This window comes from Arvicanthis niloticus, chromosome 15 (genome assembly GCF_011762505.2).
Source record: "Arvicanthis niloticus isolate mArvNil1 chromosome 15, mArvNil1.pat.X, whole genome shotgun sequence".
Classification (NCBI taxonomy): domain Eukaryota; kingdom Metazoa; phylum Chordata; class Mammalia; order Rodentia; family Muridae; genus Arvicanthis; species Arvicanthis niloticus.
Genome location: NC_047672.1, coordinates 1,997,501 through 2,013,271, shown reverse-complemented (window position 1 = coordinate 2,013,271; position 15,771 = coordinate 1,997,501). Strand labels below are relative to the sequence as shown.

General features: G+C 47.3%; 2 protein-coding genes and 1 long non-coding RNA gene across 4 annotated transcripts; 1 reads left to right on the top strand and 2 right to left on the bottom strand.

Moving 5' to 3' along the window:
- Window positions 1–216: 216 nt before the first annotated feature.
- LOC117720945 (uncharacterized) lies at window positions 217–2,586 on the bottom strand. 2 transcript variants are annotated; one of them, XR_013103967.1, is made up of 2 exons: window positions 1,539–2,586; window positions 217–590 (listed from the first exon to the last, which is right to left on the bottom strand). XR_013103967.1 is itself a non-coding variant. In XM_076913272.1 (2 exons), the coding sequence occupies exon 1, from the start codon at window positions 2,225–2,227 to the stop codon at window positions 1,763–1,765; it is 465 nt and encodes a 154-aa protein (XP_076769387.1). In that variant the 5' UTR covers window positions 2,228–2,586; the 3' UTR covers window positions 217–590; window positions 1,758–1,762. The 2 variants fall into 2 exon arrangements, 1 of the variants encoding a protein (XP_076769387.1); XM_076913272.1 differs by having other exon boundaries at window positions 1,758–2,586.
- A 2,779-nt stretch (window positions 2,587–5,365) lies between these two features.
- LOC143434494 (uncharacterized) lies at window positions 5,366–12,109 on the top strand. The gene is made up of 4 exons (XR_013103968.1): window positions 5,366–10,491; window positions 10,591–10,652; window positions 10,735–10,960; window positions 11,063–12,109. It is a non-coding gene; the product is annotated as an uncharacterized LOC143434494 (long non-coding RNA).
- A 1,386-nt stretch (window positions 12,110–13,495) lies between these two features.
- Window positions 13,496–15,289, bottom strand: Cct8l2 (chaperonin containing TCP1 subunit 8 like 2). The gene has a single exon (XM_034519746.2). The coding sequence runs from the start codon at window positions 15,218–15,220 to the stop codon at window positions 13,529–13,531; it is 1,692 nt and encodes a 563-aa protein (XP_034375637.1). The 5' UTR covers window positions 15,221–15,289; the 3' UTR covers window positions 13,496–13,528.
- Between the last annotated feature and the right edge of the window lie 482 nt (window positions 15,290–15,771).

Here is a 15,771-nt window from a genome sequence, read left to right as displayed (position 1 = left end):
CTAAGACTAATGGCATTTGCCACTACACCCATATAGCCCTGTCCTTAAAAAGAAAATAAAATATTTTTTCTACTCTCCATTAAAGATGTGATAACATATCCTAATATAACAAAATGACTGCACTGTATTTTTTAAGTTTTAACTTTAACATTACTTCCTATTGTAATACCTATGGGCTAAGTCCCCAGTCCGTGACATAATGACAGCAGTTCATACTCATGTTTTGATGGTGTTGACTTTGCTTATTGCCAATATCAAGGTTTGTTTGTTGAAGGAAGACCTTTGTAGCTGTATAGTCTGCGTAGTATTAACCAGCAGTAAAGAATGACCAGATGTGCTGAGCATGGGCAAGTTCTGGGTTCTGTTCCCAAGAAGATGGAAGAATCAAAGGCCTTCAGGAGTAAAAGACTTCAACATCTTGGAAATTAAAAACAAAAGGGAGGGGTCGCCAGGAGGCTGTCTCCTGGGTTAAGAGGATTTGTTGCTTCTTCCAAGGACACAAGATCACTTGCCAGCACCCACAGCTGGCTCACAACAGTCAGGAATTAACTCCAGCAGATCCAATTCTTTCTTCTGGCATCAGTGGGCACCTACATATAGATGACATAAAAACTGAGGTGTATAAAAACGATTTTTAATGCCGGAAGGAGGTAGTGTTGGACATCTTTAATCCCAGCAACAGAGAGGCAGAGGAATCTAGATTTCAGTCAACATGATCTATACAGGTGAGTTCCAGGCCAGCTAAGGCTACATGAGACTCTGTCACAGGGTGGGAACGCCTTTCATCCCTAGGAGCCACATGGTAAAAGAACAGGAGGCCCACAAGTTGTCCTCTAACCTTCATGCTCCCACAGTGGCACAGGCCTTCCATCCAAAATTAATACAAGTGTTTTATATAAACATTTATATATATTTAGAGGCAGAGGAGTCTTAACCAAATTGATTAAAGGCAGGAGCAGTAATTCCCTCTCAAAAATTAGCTGTCTGTAAAAAATGAGTTATAATGAAAAGATAGTAACGTCACAATCCCATTCCTAGTAATGTTACATGGTAATAAACATGAAAAGCCATTCTTCAAATGTAAATGCTAATTGAGAAGGCTAGGTTTTTTTTATATTTAATTTAAACACTATTTTTTAACCAAACTTAAGATTAATAGAAGTGAAAGCATCTCCAGAACGGGAGAAGCTTCAAAAGAGAACTACAAAAAGGCTATATGGGCTATTTTAAATGTACAAAATTTATATTTGTGCATATTGTAAATAATGTGCCGTCCATAAAAGCTAAAATTTAAAGGCAAAACAGAATTCCTTCACTGATGAACCACTCATTTGGCAAAGTCTTTACATTTGGTTTTTTAAAAATCTAGAGATGCTGAATAGTAATTCACAAAATATTCATTGGTTAAAGTACTATGTTCGAAGGAAAATGAAATGTTTGTAATCTGTCCTTTCGCTGTAGTACTGTAAGAAAGCTTTCAAATAATTAGTGCAGAATCCCAACATAATATTGCAACCCAGCGTCTGTGGCCATGTCACCTTTAAGTGTGTGCAGTTTGGAAGCGCAGAGTTGTGCATTGTTAAAACAGCGTCATGGAGTCGTGCGGGGACGTTCTCATCATCTGAATGAGCGAGTGGGAGAAGGGCCCCGCCGCAGTTCCCTAGGCAGTGAAGCTCTGGGCGAATAAGTGTACGGGAGGCTGCGTGACAGTGGCTGGAAGCCCGCGCCATTGTGAGGTCTGCAGCGCGGATCCGAACCTGTACTACTTCTCCGTGAAGCGGACTTGCGGGCCCTTGGGCCGAGGTCGGCTCCGAGTGGAGGACAGGTAACCGCGGGAGCCGGATCCCTCCGCGACAAGTAGTGCGCTGTGCGCTTTCCCGAGCCCACGGCCGGCGCGGCAGATCGCGGATCTGGCTCCCCGCGGATCGGTGGGCGCGGGGCCGGAGACTAGGCGGTCTTCTGCAGCCCGATGGTTGCGGCGGGCCTGCGAACGGCAGGTGCCCGCCCCGCCCCCACCCCGTGGGCAGGAAGAGGAAGCGGAGCGGCTGGGCCCCAGGGCCACCCGCAGGGCCTCGCGGGGCGGGGGCGCTGGAGCTACAAGAAGCGCGTGACCTAGTTCGTCCCGAAGTGGACTTGACAGGTTGTCATCGCGGCTCCCCGCCCCCACTGCCTTCCGGGTCTGGCTCCTCCCCCACCCTCGAGCTCCCATTGGCCTCGCCCAGGTCATACTCCTTGCCACTGGCCACGCCCCATCCCAGCAGCCCTGCCATTGGTCACGAGTTCTTAGGCCGCTCTCCCTGTCATTGGCTTCGTCCCAGAGGCCCCGCCCCTAGTCTGGCGGGTCCTCTGGTTGGCTTTGCGTCGCTCCTCTTTCGGCTCGTCCTCCTATTGGCCTCTCGCTCCAGGCGCCCTGCCTCCTACGGTTCGCGGAGGATCCCAGCTGGTCGATGTTGAGTCTGTTCCCGCGGGCATTCCCGGTTTCTGTCGCCTTCCTTCCCTTTTTGCTGCGTTTCTTTCTGCTTTCTGCGAGTCTGGGAGCCTGGGCCTGGAAACCTGGTCCCGGTCCCAAACTCAGTGCAGCCGCGATCAACACTAACTTGCCTCCGGACCCCGCCCCTTCTTCAACTCATTCTCCTTCTTCCCACCCCCACCTCCCACGCACACCGCCTTCATTCCCTCACACAGCTCCTTAAGCTCGGCTGAGTGGAACAGACCTCATTTCAAAATCGGGAAGAGAGAGGTTAAGTGATGAACATCAGTATCAATATTAGCTGGTTTTGGTTCCAGAAAGGGAATATCGAACGAACTGGATGGCCCAGATCATTCAAACTTTTTTTTTTTTTTTTTTTTTTTTTGGTGGTGGTGGTGGTGGTAGTGATTCTTTTGGTGTGTGTGTTAGGTTTGGAGAGTTTCTTGAAACAGGATCTCACCTCTTCCTTTGTAACTCTGACTGGTTTGGAACTCGCTGGTTACTTAGTACGGGGTATGACTGTAGAAGCCAGAGAGGGCGCCGGGTTCTTGGAGCTGCTGGTTGTGGGCCACCTGACTTGGGTGCTCCTCTGCAGGAGGAGCCATCTCTCCACCCCAGGACTGAATTATTTTTTTAATTAATTAATTTTCATTTTATGTGCATTGATGTTTTGCCTGCGTGTATGTCTGTGTGAGGATGTCAGATCCCAGCTTGGGAGTTATAGTCCCAAGCTACCATGTAGGTGCTCAGAATTGAACCAAAGTCCTCTGGAAGAGCCAGTGCTCTGTACCTCTGAGACATCTCCGCAGCCCCCAGGACTTAGTTCCTAAAGTGACCAAATTTGTTACTCCAAAATTATAGGATGCCTTTCGTAGGTAGCAGTCAAATTTCCATTGTTTATGCAATATTGACATTTAAATTTTGCATGTGTACGTTTTATAATTGAGCTAGCTTTTTAAATCGTTTTTGAGAGTGGAAATAAACTGATAGAACTGCACAGGTGTAATTTAGCCTCCAAGAGAAATTTATTTGAAAAGAGGAATCCTAATCTTTGCTGGTGAGTCAAGGGAGGATTACAGATTCCAGGCCAGTCAGAGCTGTATATTGAGACCCTGTCTTCCGGGGGTTGTCTTAATCCCCATTGTGGTAATTCTGGTACTTGGGATTTGGGGGCAGGAGGAATTTAAGGCCAGCCTCTTGGGGAGTTCAAGGTCAGCTATTTGAAACCAGCTCAACAACGAAACAGCTGTTCAGTGTGCTGATCCTTGCCTGTAAGCCCAGTTCTAGGGAGGCTGAAGTAAATTCAGGAGTTCAAGTCCAGCCTGGGCTACAAAAGACCCTGACCCACTTACTCTGCCACTCCCTACACCCACTTTCAGTGGGTGTAGGGAGGAAGATACTAGTGACTTTTTAAAAATTACTGAAACAGATGATCCTGTGGTCATGCAGGTTAGGCTCTGTAAGGCATTCCTAATGACAGAAGTGGCCTTCTCAACAGCCTTTTAGGCTGCCCCTTGAGTTCTTATAGCTTCCAGATCCTGGCCCAGGGAGGCCCAGCTTTGTAAGAACCTAACTTGTTGCTCACTGCAGTCCAGGGACACTGAGGACCTTCCCTCAGGGGTTCCCATTTCGAACTTTGCACTTGAGGCTTCCTGGCTTGTCTGGAGTAGCGTTTCTTCAGACTTCTCAGGTAACTCAGCTTTAAGTGTCAGCTGATCTGAAATAGGTCCTTTCCCTGCCCCCAACCAAGTCCTGTCTGTCCTCTCCTGGTTACTTCCTTCAAAGCCTGCCTGCTGCACAGTCTGAAGCCTTCTTGTTCACTTAAAATGGCTGGTTCCCCTTCTCCCTCCAAACCGGGCCTTTTCTATTTCCTAGGGCAGGTTTAGCAAATGCTTAGTGGATAAACAAATGGCTCCGTGAGATGCGACCCAGTCTTCCTGTTGGCTTGGCCCCGTGGTGTAGACACACCTGTGAACGAGAATTGGGAGAGTAGCTATTCTTGTTTATGACTCTTTCATTTTCTTACTTTATTTCCTGTTGTTTCTTGATGAGCAGAGTAAGAAACAAGGCATGTGGACTCAAGGAAACCCTTCTGCCCACTTTGTTTCAGGCTGTGCACAGACTATATAGAGTCTAACCTGGCCCTGGCCCTGGCCCCAGGTGGGCAGATACTTGGCAGGCAGCCCCTTTTCCCGAGGGAAGCTCCAGGCTCTGCTGGATGCTAGTTCCAGTGGGGGAGGGGAAGAAATCCGGTTCCCGTTGACAGGTCTTGGATCCCAGCTGCAGCCCTGGAGGTTCCTGCCATCCGGAAGGGCAAGAACACAGAAAAAAAGAGGTTCACACACACACACATTCCCCGCCAAAAAAAGAGGTTCTTCTTACCCACCCACCCCCCACCCACTCCAGCACTTTCAGTGGCTGGACCTGTCTGGTCTTTATATGACACAGACTTTGGCTAGGGCTGTTTTAGAGCAGCTGCCCTGGAGTTTAAATGTAGCACCAAACCTGCATGCCCCAAACATGCAGGGCAAGGTTGGTGACCGCTGGTTAACTTTGGCTCTCTGTGACTCCCTGTGTATCAATTTTAGGGATAAAGACACTTTACAAAGACGCTTGTATTTGCTCACAACTACCCAGTCCCAAGCTGGGTGTGGTGGTATGTAGAAGCAGGTTGATCATGTGGTCAAGGCTAGCCTAAGTAGCCACGTGAATTTGAGGCCAGCCTGGCCTGCATGAGACCCTGTTTATAAAAAACAAACGTATCAAACCAAAAGTGAGGAGAGGGTTAGGGAGGATGTGGAAAGAGGGAAAAACATGATCAGAATATATTGTATGAAAAAAAATCATTTTCTTTTTTCTTTTCTTTTTTTTTTTTTTTTTTGTTTTGTTTTGTTTTTGTTTTTTTTTTTTCGAGACAGAGTTTCTCTGTGCAGTCCTGGCTATCTATCCTGGAACTCACTCTGTAGACCAGGCTGGCCTCGAACTCAGAAATCCGCCTGCCTCTGCCTCCCAAGTGCTAGGATTAAAGGCGTGCGCCACCACCGCCCGGCAAAAAAAATCCATTTTCAATAAAAGTGAAAATTCAAAATAAAATTTCTGTGGACATCCCTTTAGCTAAAACTTTTTGTTCAAGTCTGCTGTTACCGGTTGCTCCCAGCTATGGACTGACCCAGGATCTCCGGTGAGCTCAGCAAGCACTGAGCACAGCTCCGGCTCAAAGGTGCTCTGCTTCCTGAATTCCAGGCCAGAGTTCCCCAGCCCAGGGGAATGGGAAGTGTTGAGCAGATCACGCCCTGGGCAGGGTAGACAGGGTGGGACTGGTGCGCACAGGATAGTCACGTGGTCCTCTCCCTAGGGCAGGGAGCCTACTGTGGGATTAGAATAGGTCTTGAGCGCTGCAGTGTCCTTGTCCTTGAGGACCACTGGAAGAGTGGAATGTAAGAACTAACGGTTTAGGAGAATTAACCTGGCCTGGCGGTGGTGGCGCACGCCTTTAATCCCAGCACTTGGGAGGCAGAGGCAGGCGGATTTCTGAGTTCGAGGCCAGCCTGGTCTACAGAGTGAGTTCCAGGACAGCCAGGGCTACACAGAGAAACCCTGTCTGGAAAAACCAAAAAAAAAAAAAAAAAAAAAAAAAAAAAAAAAAAAAAAAAAAAAAAAAAAAAAGGAGAATTAACCTGTCATCAAGTGGATCATCCATCTCAGGTTCTCAAAGGACACTCACCACTAGCATCTTTTCAGGTGAATCAAATTGAAGAATGGACACAGTTTAGTTTAGAAATGGAAGGGCTTGGGGAGTCACACCTCACAGGTATTCCTCCTACAGGTGTGGGAACTGCCAGCCACCCCAACCCCATATTAGTCTCAGTTTCTTCCTCTGTCAAAAGCGGGGCTTCTTTTTTATTTTTTTATTGGATATTTTATTTACATTTCAGATGCCATCCCCTTTCCCCAATTCCCCTCCCTAGAAAGCCCCTATCCCATGCCCCCTTTTCCTTTTTGCTTTTATACAATTTTTTAAAATGTTAATCAAAGGCTTTATTATAAGCTTGGTAATGCTCAATCAGAAGTGTAACCCAATACCCAACCTAGATATATCAACTATCTCTGACTGGTGGAAACACGGGAACATCTTCAAGCGGGGCTTCTAATACTGGTCTTGACCATGTTCTGGGTTGGTATGAGAATTGGAGATTATGTCCAGATTTGGGGAAATAACTCACTTGTACTATTCTGGGGGAGGGGAAGGGGACAAATACATTCAGTGGGTAAGCTTGCCCTGATGCAAAAGGGTACCTGTCTGGTCTTTGCAGGCATCCTCTAACCAGACCTGCTGTGAGGGTGGTGAGGGGCACCTGCTGCTGAAGTGCTGTCTGGGTGTTCCCAAGAGAGTGAGTGGGAAGGAAGGCTTGTAGGACCAGAGTTGGATTAATAGCTGCACACCAGGGCTGTCTCTCTGAGCCCCTGTTTTAGGAGGACATAATACTCTCAGGAAGAGGCAGCCTGTTGCAAGGGCATTTTGTGACTTGTCTCCCTGGGGTAGTTTTAGTCTTCTAAAAAGAGTTACCCCCCCCCCCAAATGTACTACTGGAGATAATGGGTGGAGATATGGTGGAGAAAGCTGAACAAACTAGAGAAGGCAGGGAACTCGGGTGTATCCCTTGCTTCAATCCCTCTGCCACTTGGATGGCCAAGGGACGGCAGAGTGTGGTATGGCTCTGAGCTGGTTTGGACCTTGAGGACTGCCATCTGAGTCTACCCTTGGTCTTAGAATGCATCTATCCTGGACTATGTCTCTAGCTGCAGGGACCTCAGTGGAAGGTCAGGGTGAAGGAGGGTGGACTCTGTCCTGTGACCCTCATCAGCTAGAGCTCTGTGTGAGGCCTCTCCAGGGCCACTGCACTTATGTCACTTATCAAAAAGACAAGAGGGGAAAACTTTTGTAAGAGATCTAACTGGAGAGCTACCAAAATGGCGTATCTGGCTCTGCCTCCTAATTACTAGAGTACTGGGATTAAAGATGTGATACACAGACAGACAGACAGACAGACAGACAGACAGAAGATATATATATATATATGAGGAATATATATATATATGAGGAAAAGCACCAAGAAAGCAAGAAGGAAGAAGGATAGGCAGGCAGAGAGCCAAGTGGGCATGTGTTACCAAGGAGAGAATAAGAGAAAGCCACAGAGATGTACCTGTTGTGGGTTTGGGCTCCTCAAAAAAACCTTGAAATTGATTAGTACTAGGCAGGCATTATCTGTCTTCTAGGGTTCCAGGGCATTGGTTGCTTTTGCAGAGGACCAGGGTTCTATTTCTGGCACCCACATAGCAACTCACAGCCACCCCTTTAATCCCAGTTCTCAGGGGAGCAGAGGCGGCTGGATATCTGAGTTCTGAAGCCAGCATGGTCTACAAAGTAAATTCTAGGACAGCCAAGGCTACACAGAGAGACTCTGTCTTTAAAAGGCAAAGGAAAGCCGGCGGTGGTGGCGCAGGCCTTTAATCCCAGCACTTGGGAGGCAGAGGCAGGCGGATTTCTGAGTTCGAGGCCAGCCTGGTCTGCAGAGTGAGTTCCAGGACAGCCAGGGCTACACAGAGAAACCCTGTCTCGAAAAACAAAACAACAACAACAACAATCTAATGGAAAAAGCATCAAAAGTAGTTTTGCAAACTTTTTAAAAAAAAATACTGCTGTAGTCTGGTTGCCTTTTTGTAAAGTGACAATAATAATATTGGACCACCATCAACATGAACGTGGGCATAGAACATAAAGTGATGCCCAGTTTGTGTCTTCATGAGGATCTTTGAGTTGTCCGATGTATCCTCTTCTGAGGAGAATTGCTAGCACAGAACTCAAGTGCCTGCCACGAGGCTAACCTCAGGGAGACAGCCACAGCAAGAGCCTTGCCCGTTGGTCTTCTGCAGTCAGCAGACACTGGAAGCCAAGACTGAGGAGGGGTGTGTGTATGTGTGTGTGTGTGTTTCTGTGTGTGTGTGTGTGTATCTTGTACATACCGTCACAATCTCTAAGTTCATATATGCCTACGCCCTGTTTTTGGGTTTCATTGCTGTGAAGAGACACCATGACCATGGCAACTCTTATAAAGGAAAACATGTAACTGGGGGTGGCTTACAGTTTCAGAGATTCTGTCCATTATCATGGCTCAGAAGCATGACACCGTGCAGGCTGACTTACTTGGTGCTCTGGAGGAGCAAAGAGTTCTACATTTTGATCAGAAGGCAGCAGAAGGGGACTCTTTCTCACTGGGCAGAGCTTGAGCATAGGAGACCTCAAGGTCCAACCCCACAGTGAGACACTTCCTCCAACAAGGCCACACCCACTCCAACAAGGCCACACCCACTCCAACAAGGCCACACCCACTCCAACAAGGCCACACCCACTCCAACAAGGCCACGCCCACTCCAACAAGGCCACACCCACTCCAATAGTGGGCCAAGCATTCACACACTTGAGGCTGTGAGAGCCATTCCTATTCAAACCACCACACCTGTTGTGTCTGGAAAAAAAAAAAAGCTGTTTCCTTAAAATTGTCCTTTTTTTTTTTTTTCTTTTTTAAGCATAGGGCATAGGAATCAATAATGACTAAGCTATCTTTTTAGCCCTAAGATATTTAAAAAATTTTTTTAGTTCTTTGAGAGTTTCATACAACATATTTTGACCATTATCTCCCCCACTCTTTCCAGAATCCACCCTGCTTTGTCCTACCCACAAAGCTGTTCTTTCTTCTTTCTTTCTTTCTTTCTTTCTTTCTTTCTTCCTTCCTTCCTTCCTTCCTTCCTTTCTTTCTTTCTTTCCCTCTTTCTTCCCCTCTTTCTTTCTCTCTCTCTGTCTCTCTGTCTCTCTCTCTCTCTTTCTTTTTCTCCTTTTCAGGGTTTCTCTACATAGCCTTGACAATCCTGAAACTCATAGGCTGGCCTCAAACCCACAGTGATCTGCCTGTCTCTGCCTCAATAATACTGGGATTAAAGGCAGGTGCCATTACCCCTGACCACTATTCTTCTTTTTTTCTTTTTAAATTCTTCAAGAGCACTTTGTGCTGCCCATAATCTGGGCTGTGTGGTTTTCCATTTGAGAGTGGTCTACTTACCAGTGGCTATACTCTTCGACGACTGTCACTCTCTATCCAGGTGCTGACAACCACCCAGTAGCTCCTCGGCTAGGGCTAGGGTTTCATGGTTAGCTTACCTATCCATGCCGGGATTTGATCTGCTTAGGGCTTTCAGACATATTATACAAGCTGTTACAGTTCCTACGGTGAGTTCGTATTTGCAGCCATCTTGATAGATCCAGAAGATACATGTCTTCATGGCTCCCACGCCTTCTCTGCAATGATCCCCAAGCCTTGATAGGGTAGTAGTGTTGTATAGATGTTTCTTTTAGGGCTGAGCACTCTGTGATGTCTTCTTCTCTACACCTGGCCACTTGTGGGTCACTATTAAGCTGCAAACAGCAGCTTCTCAGAAGACATTTGAGAGACTCATTGGTCTATTTGTGTAATGAATCATTAGGTTCCATACAGCAATGAAACAGTAGTAGTTCCCCTGTAGGACCTGAGACCTGTCTTAGGTTCTTGCCGAGGTAATGGTGTCAGGTATGGATTTCATCTTGTGGGGGTGGACTTAAATCCAATCAGAAAGTGGTTGTTTACTCCCACAATTTGCTCTGTCTATCATCTGTCTATCTATCTATCTATCTATCTATCTATCTATCTATCTATCTATCTATCTATCCTATCTATCTCTATCTATTTGGAGGCCTGGAACTTGCTATGTATGTCAAGCTGGTTTGGAATTCAGAAAGTCCAGCATTAGGCAAGTCTTCTTAACAACTGAGTTGTGTGCTAGCTACAGCCCCTGTTCTTTTGAACTCTGGCTTTCACAAGCCCTTTGCCTATGTACCAAGAGTGCTTAGCCTGTGAGGCCAGGCAAAGGAAGCTGAAAAGGAGACCTGAAAAGGAGGGACTCTTGGGAAGGATCCTTGAAGAGACTGGGTAAGTGACAGGGTAGCTTCTACTCCTCTTCCATGTTAAGTGTGCTGTTTTCCCGTCCCCACCCTACCCCCACTTGGAATACATAATGTTTTTCTTTAGGACTGCAAGGATTTTGTGGACGAAGGTTTGGAGACAACACATTCCACCACTGTCCAAACCAGGTCAGCTTCCTGTCTCTCTCTTCTCCTAACTAGAAGTTTTCACTCTTTTTCTGTTTTCCTGCATCTTGTCATCTCCTTTCAGTTCATCAGAACAACTCACAGGCAACCATGAGAGTGATGCTGGGAGGCTCTGGCAGGTCCATCAGAATGGGGACGAATCCCAGGCGTTGCCACTTCTGGGATAGAATAAAAGTGTATGTCAGAAAAGGACACTGGAGCCAGCCAGCAGCCAAGGCCTGAGAACTGAAGCCTTGGGAAGAGACCTCCATCCTATAGCTCCAGAGCAGATGGGGCACTCCCAAACTAAGGTAAAGTTCTGGTCTACTTCTCCATTGGCAGGAGAAGTGCTGGGCGCCCTGTGTTGGGAGGTGACACAGACATTACTAAGAATCTTGCCACTCTGGTTCTAGGAGGAGCAGACACATTGGTGTGGAACTGCCACCCAGGCCACTGCTTCTCAAGCTCAAGTTGTCCATCAGCCCTGCAGGTTGACACTGGGAACAGCTCAGTCCTCACTGATAACTGATGCTCACACTGCTGCCTCTCAGGTCGAGCATGAAGTATAGAGAGCTCAGGGGCAGGCTGCAAGACGGAGATGGCCATCAGCCCAGGCTACAGAACCTGAGAACACAGGACACTGTCAGGGTGGAGAAGGCTACAGCGTTTACCCAGCATGCACAGGGGCCTGGGTCCATCCCTAGAGCCTTAAAGGGGAGTGTGGAGTGGAAGAACAGGTAGATCTGAGTTGCAGGCATGTCTTGCTTGCTGCACTCTTCAGGCCCTCTTCCTTGAGTCCTGTCGTATGTAGCTATGTGACTGGCCATCACCTTTGCTCTTGTGTGATATCAATGTCCCTTGGGGAAAATCTGTGTTCTCAGGACTATGTCAAGTCTGGATGCCTGAAGACTTACAGCTTTGTGTGCTGCTGCATGCCTGCAATCCCACTCTTTGGAATCTTAGATTTATAACTAAAATGAGGAGTCATATTTATATTAACACAATAATCATAGCTTTATGTATTTATTTATGTTTGTGTGTGTGTGTAATGTGTACTCAGACATGTGCCAAAACAAGTACACAGTGGGTGCTCAAAGGACAGTTTGTGGGAGTCAGTTCTCTCCTTCCATCTTGTGGGTTCTAGGGGGGAACTCAGGTCATTAGGCAGAAAGCATCTTTCCCTGCTCAACCATCTCACAGGTTCAAATTATGTCTGATGAAAAAAGATGTGGACTGGTAAGGGGAACCATAATCAGAATATATTCTATAGCCAGGCAGTAGGGGCACATCTGTAATCCCAGCACTTAGGAGCTAGAGGCAGATGGATCTCTATGAGTTGGAGGCCAGCCTGGTCTACAGAGCTAGTTCCAAGATAGCCAGGGCTACATAGAAAAACTCTATCTCTAAAAATAATAGATAAGAAAAGAAAAAGAAGGAAAAAACCCTAAACCAATAAAAATACAACTTAAATTAGTTTGCATATGGCTCCTTTTCCTGTATTTTGTTGTTGTTGTTGTTGTTGTTGTTTTGTTTTTGAGACAGGGTTTCTCTGTGTAGCCCTGGCTGTCCTGGAACTAACTCTGTAGACCAGGCTGGCCTTGAACTCAGAAATCCGCCTGCCTCTGCCTCCCAAGTGCCAGGATTAAAGGCGTGCACCACCACTGCCTGGCCCTGTTTTTTTTTTTTTTTTTAATTTTGTCTCAAAATACTGTCTTTTAAAGAAAATAATAATAATTAGAGAATGACTGGCCACTGTTTTAAGTTGGCACTGGAGCTTTTGGAGTGTGACAGTGTTGTCTAGACATCACACATGTGAGACCATAGAAGGGATGTTCAGAGGTGGGGAAAGGTGACTGTTCTTTTTTCCCATCCCCCAAAATCCAGGTACTAAAATGGTTAGGGCTGCATCTTTGCACTTACTGTTACTGTAAACACAGGTGTGGTAGAGAGAAATAGGAAACAGAAAAGTCGGGACTTGGAGTGGAGCTAGGTTACCAGAAAGACTCTCTCCCTCTCCCCTCTTCTCTCTGAAGCAAGGTCTTACATACTGAATCTGTCCTCAAGGAATAGCTGAAGGTGACCTTGAATTCGTGCTCTTCCTGTCTCTAACTGGAGTGTTAGGGGTTTGTTTTGTTTTTGAAACAGGTCTTATTTACAAAGCCCATACTGACCTGGAACTCACTATATAGCTGAGTCTCACATTGACTTGATCCTCCTTCTGTACTGACCTCCCAGTTGCTGGAAGTACAGATCTTCATCTGTTGTTCTGCAGCCTGACTTCATGTGCTGGGGGAGAGACAGCTCTGTGGTTAAGAGCACCGGCTGTTCTTACAGAGGACCTGGGTTCCATTCCCAGCACCCACATACCCTTCACAGCTGCCTGAAATTCCAGCTCCAGGGGATATGACATGTTCCTCTGACCTCAGTGGGTCCCTCTTGCACACACATGCACTCACCCAAACACACAGAACACAGACAGACAGACAGACAGACAGACAGACAGACACACACACACACACACACACACACACACACACACAAATCTTTTAGAAATGTGCCACAGAGCTGGGCAGTGGTGGCGTATGCCTTTAATCCCAGCATTCTGGGAGGCAGGGGCAGGCAGATCTCTGAGAGTTTTAGGCCAACCTGGTCTATAAAGCCCATTTCAGAATAGCCAGAGCTATTACAGAGAAACTGCGTCAAACAACAACAAAACAAAACAACAGAAAGAAAGGAAGGGAGGGAGGGAGGGAGGGAAGAAGGAAGGAAGGAAGGAAGGAAGGGATGAATGAAGCTCCAGACTTGAGGGACAGAAAAGGAAAACATCTGTATTTTGAAGGTGACTTTGCAATCCTGACCATTCTTTATTTAGTGTGTCACTATATGTACTTTCCAAAGAATTTTGCTCTCAGGGGTGAGGATACCTTTGTGTCCGAGGTGGGGTTTATGATCTGTCTGTACACAGGCGTCTTTCTGGCCACTATAATCTGGTCCACAGTCACCAGCTGCTGCACCAGCTCCGATACTGCTTGTAACCCTTGGGCTTTAGTCTTCAGTATGTCCCATATACCTTCAAGACTCACGTTTACTAAACCGTCTGCTCCCACTCCAATTAAGAAGTTCCCAGCTTGATGAAACCCACTCATTTCTGCCATCACACATTGGGCAGCTAAGCCTGCATTCTCTGCCAGGGTTTTCGGCAGAGAACGCAGGGCTTGAGCAAATGCTTGGAAGCCCAGGCCACTGGGGCCAGCCAGTTGGTTTCCTTTGTCTTCTAGCATTTTTGCCAGAGCCATCTCTGTGGCACCGGCCCCTGGCAGCAGTCTGGGATCTTGACACAGCTGAGAAAATGCATCAATGCCATAATACACAGCCTGCTCTGCACCCCGAAGTCCCTGGATGGTGGGTCCCCTAAGGACCACTGAGAGAAAAGGTGCAATCTCATGTTCCCACTCAAACATTATCATTGCACTCTCACCAAACTCCTTCCTGTAAACCTTGTGGCACTTCCCAGGCTCCAGGGGAGGAAGGAGCCGACTGAGGAGAGGAGTACCCAGTTTCTCACTCAGGTAGACAATCTCCTTTCGGGACTTGGCTTGAATCACCATGATGCCACAGTAGTCGGCCTGCTCTACTGACTTCTCATTAACTTCCCCCAAGACCACTGCCACGTTAATGTCCATAACGGCCAGTTGGACTATTTCCTTTTCCATTTGTTCACTTTGTTTCCGAAATCTTAGTAGTTCTTCCGGGTTGGAGAGACGCGGTCCGGCCTTTGCAAACAGATTTGTAGGACCAAAGGGACAATTGAACAGGGCCACTCTGACATCATTTAGCACCTCAGTCTTTCGTCCACAGACCTTCCCATCTATTGCTATTCCAGGAAAAATTCGGGAATCAGTCAGCGTCCCACCCTCAAGTACGCACACGACAATACTCTCTGGCTTGAAGTTGCCGTTTGGCTCCCTGCTAACCCAGCACACTTGAGCTACAAGCTTGGTTAAATAATCTGCGTCGGACAGAGTGTGAGTATTCATCACAGAATAGAGGGCCCAGGAAGGGTCTTCCAAAGGCCCTAGAGAGCGGATGGCCAGGGAAGGCAGAGCGGCCAGGACTTCCTCTGTGGCCGTGGCAAAGGCCTCCCGGAGCTGGGTTGGAGTTAGGCCGGCCCACAGAAGGTAATGGGCTTGCTCCAGCAAGGCTTCTGTCAGGAGAACAACAAAGGCCGTGGCATCCCCAGCGTTCTCTGCCTGGGTTTGGGCTAATTCTTGAACTAACTGGGCAGCTGGGTGCTCGAGCTCCAGAGCCTTGAGGATGGCAGCGGCATGACCTGTACAAACCGTTTCTCCCTTGGCAGTCACCAGAAACTTCTGCCGGCCATAGGGGCCATAACAAGACCGGATGATACTGGCTAGGGTCTGAGCTGCAGCTGTGGCCCTCAGTATGTATGACGGCTCTTCTTCTTGAGATTTGGGGTTTTTCTCTAGGCCCGGCTTCATCAGTCGCTGGGGCAGTTCTAGGTCTGCTTGGACTTTGGTTTGCGTGGCCTGGGAAGGTGGGGAGACCGCCATGGGTTAGACTAACCGTTAGAAGCACTCTAGAAAGGACAGTAGGCACACCCTTAGCATCTCTCTTTAACGCTGCTCCAGAAGCCAAATTCACATCACCTGCTACATGCAGAAGCCAACCGGAAGTGGACTTCCACTTTGTGCCCAAGGATGAGGTGCAGAGAGCTCAGTTCCAGACCCATCTCCAAAACTGAGTCTGAACAAACAAGGCCCCTGGGAGCTCTGACCCACATGGGCTAAAGTGGCCCTCTGATGAAGTCACAAAGTAGCAAATGGAACCAGGGATAAGGAATGAAGTCATAGAGGGACAGTAAGCATGAGAAGACCCTGATAGCAGGAACAAACACCAACAAACCAAAATACCTTTGCTATTGAAAATTCAGAAACATTTCTAAAGTTTCTAGCGAAGACTGTTTTTTTGCTGTTTTGAAGGAACTGAGGTTGGGGGTGTCCTACATAGCACCAAAACAAAAACAGAAGTAATGTGCTAGAGGTATCACCATGCTTAAACTCAAATTGTACTATGGAGCTGTAGTACTAAAAATGCCACGGTG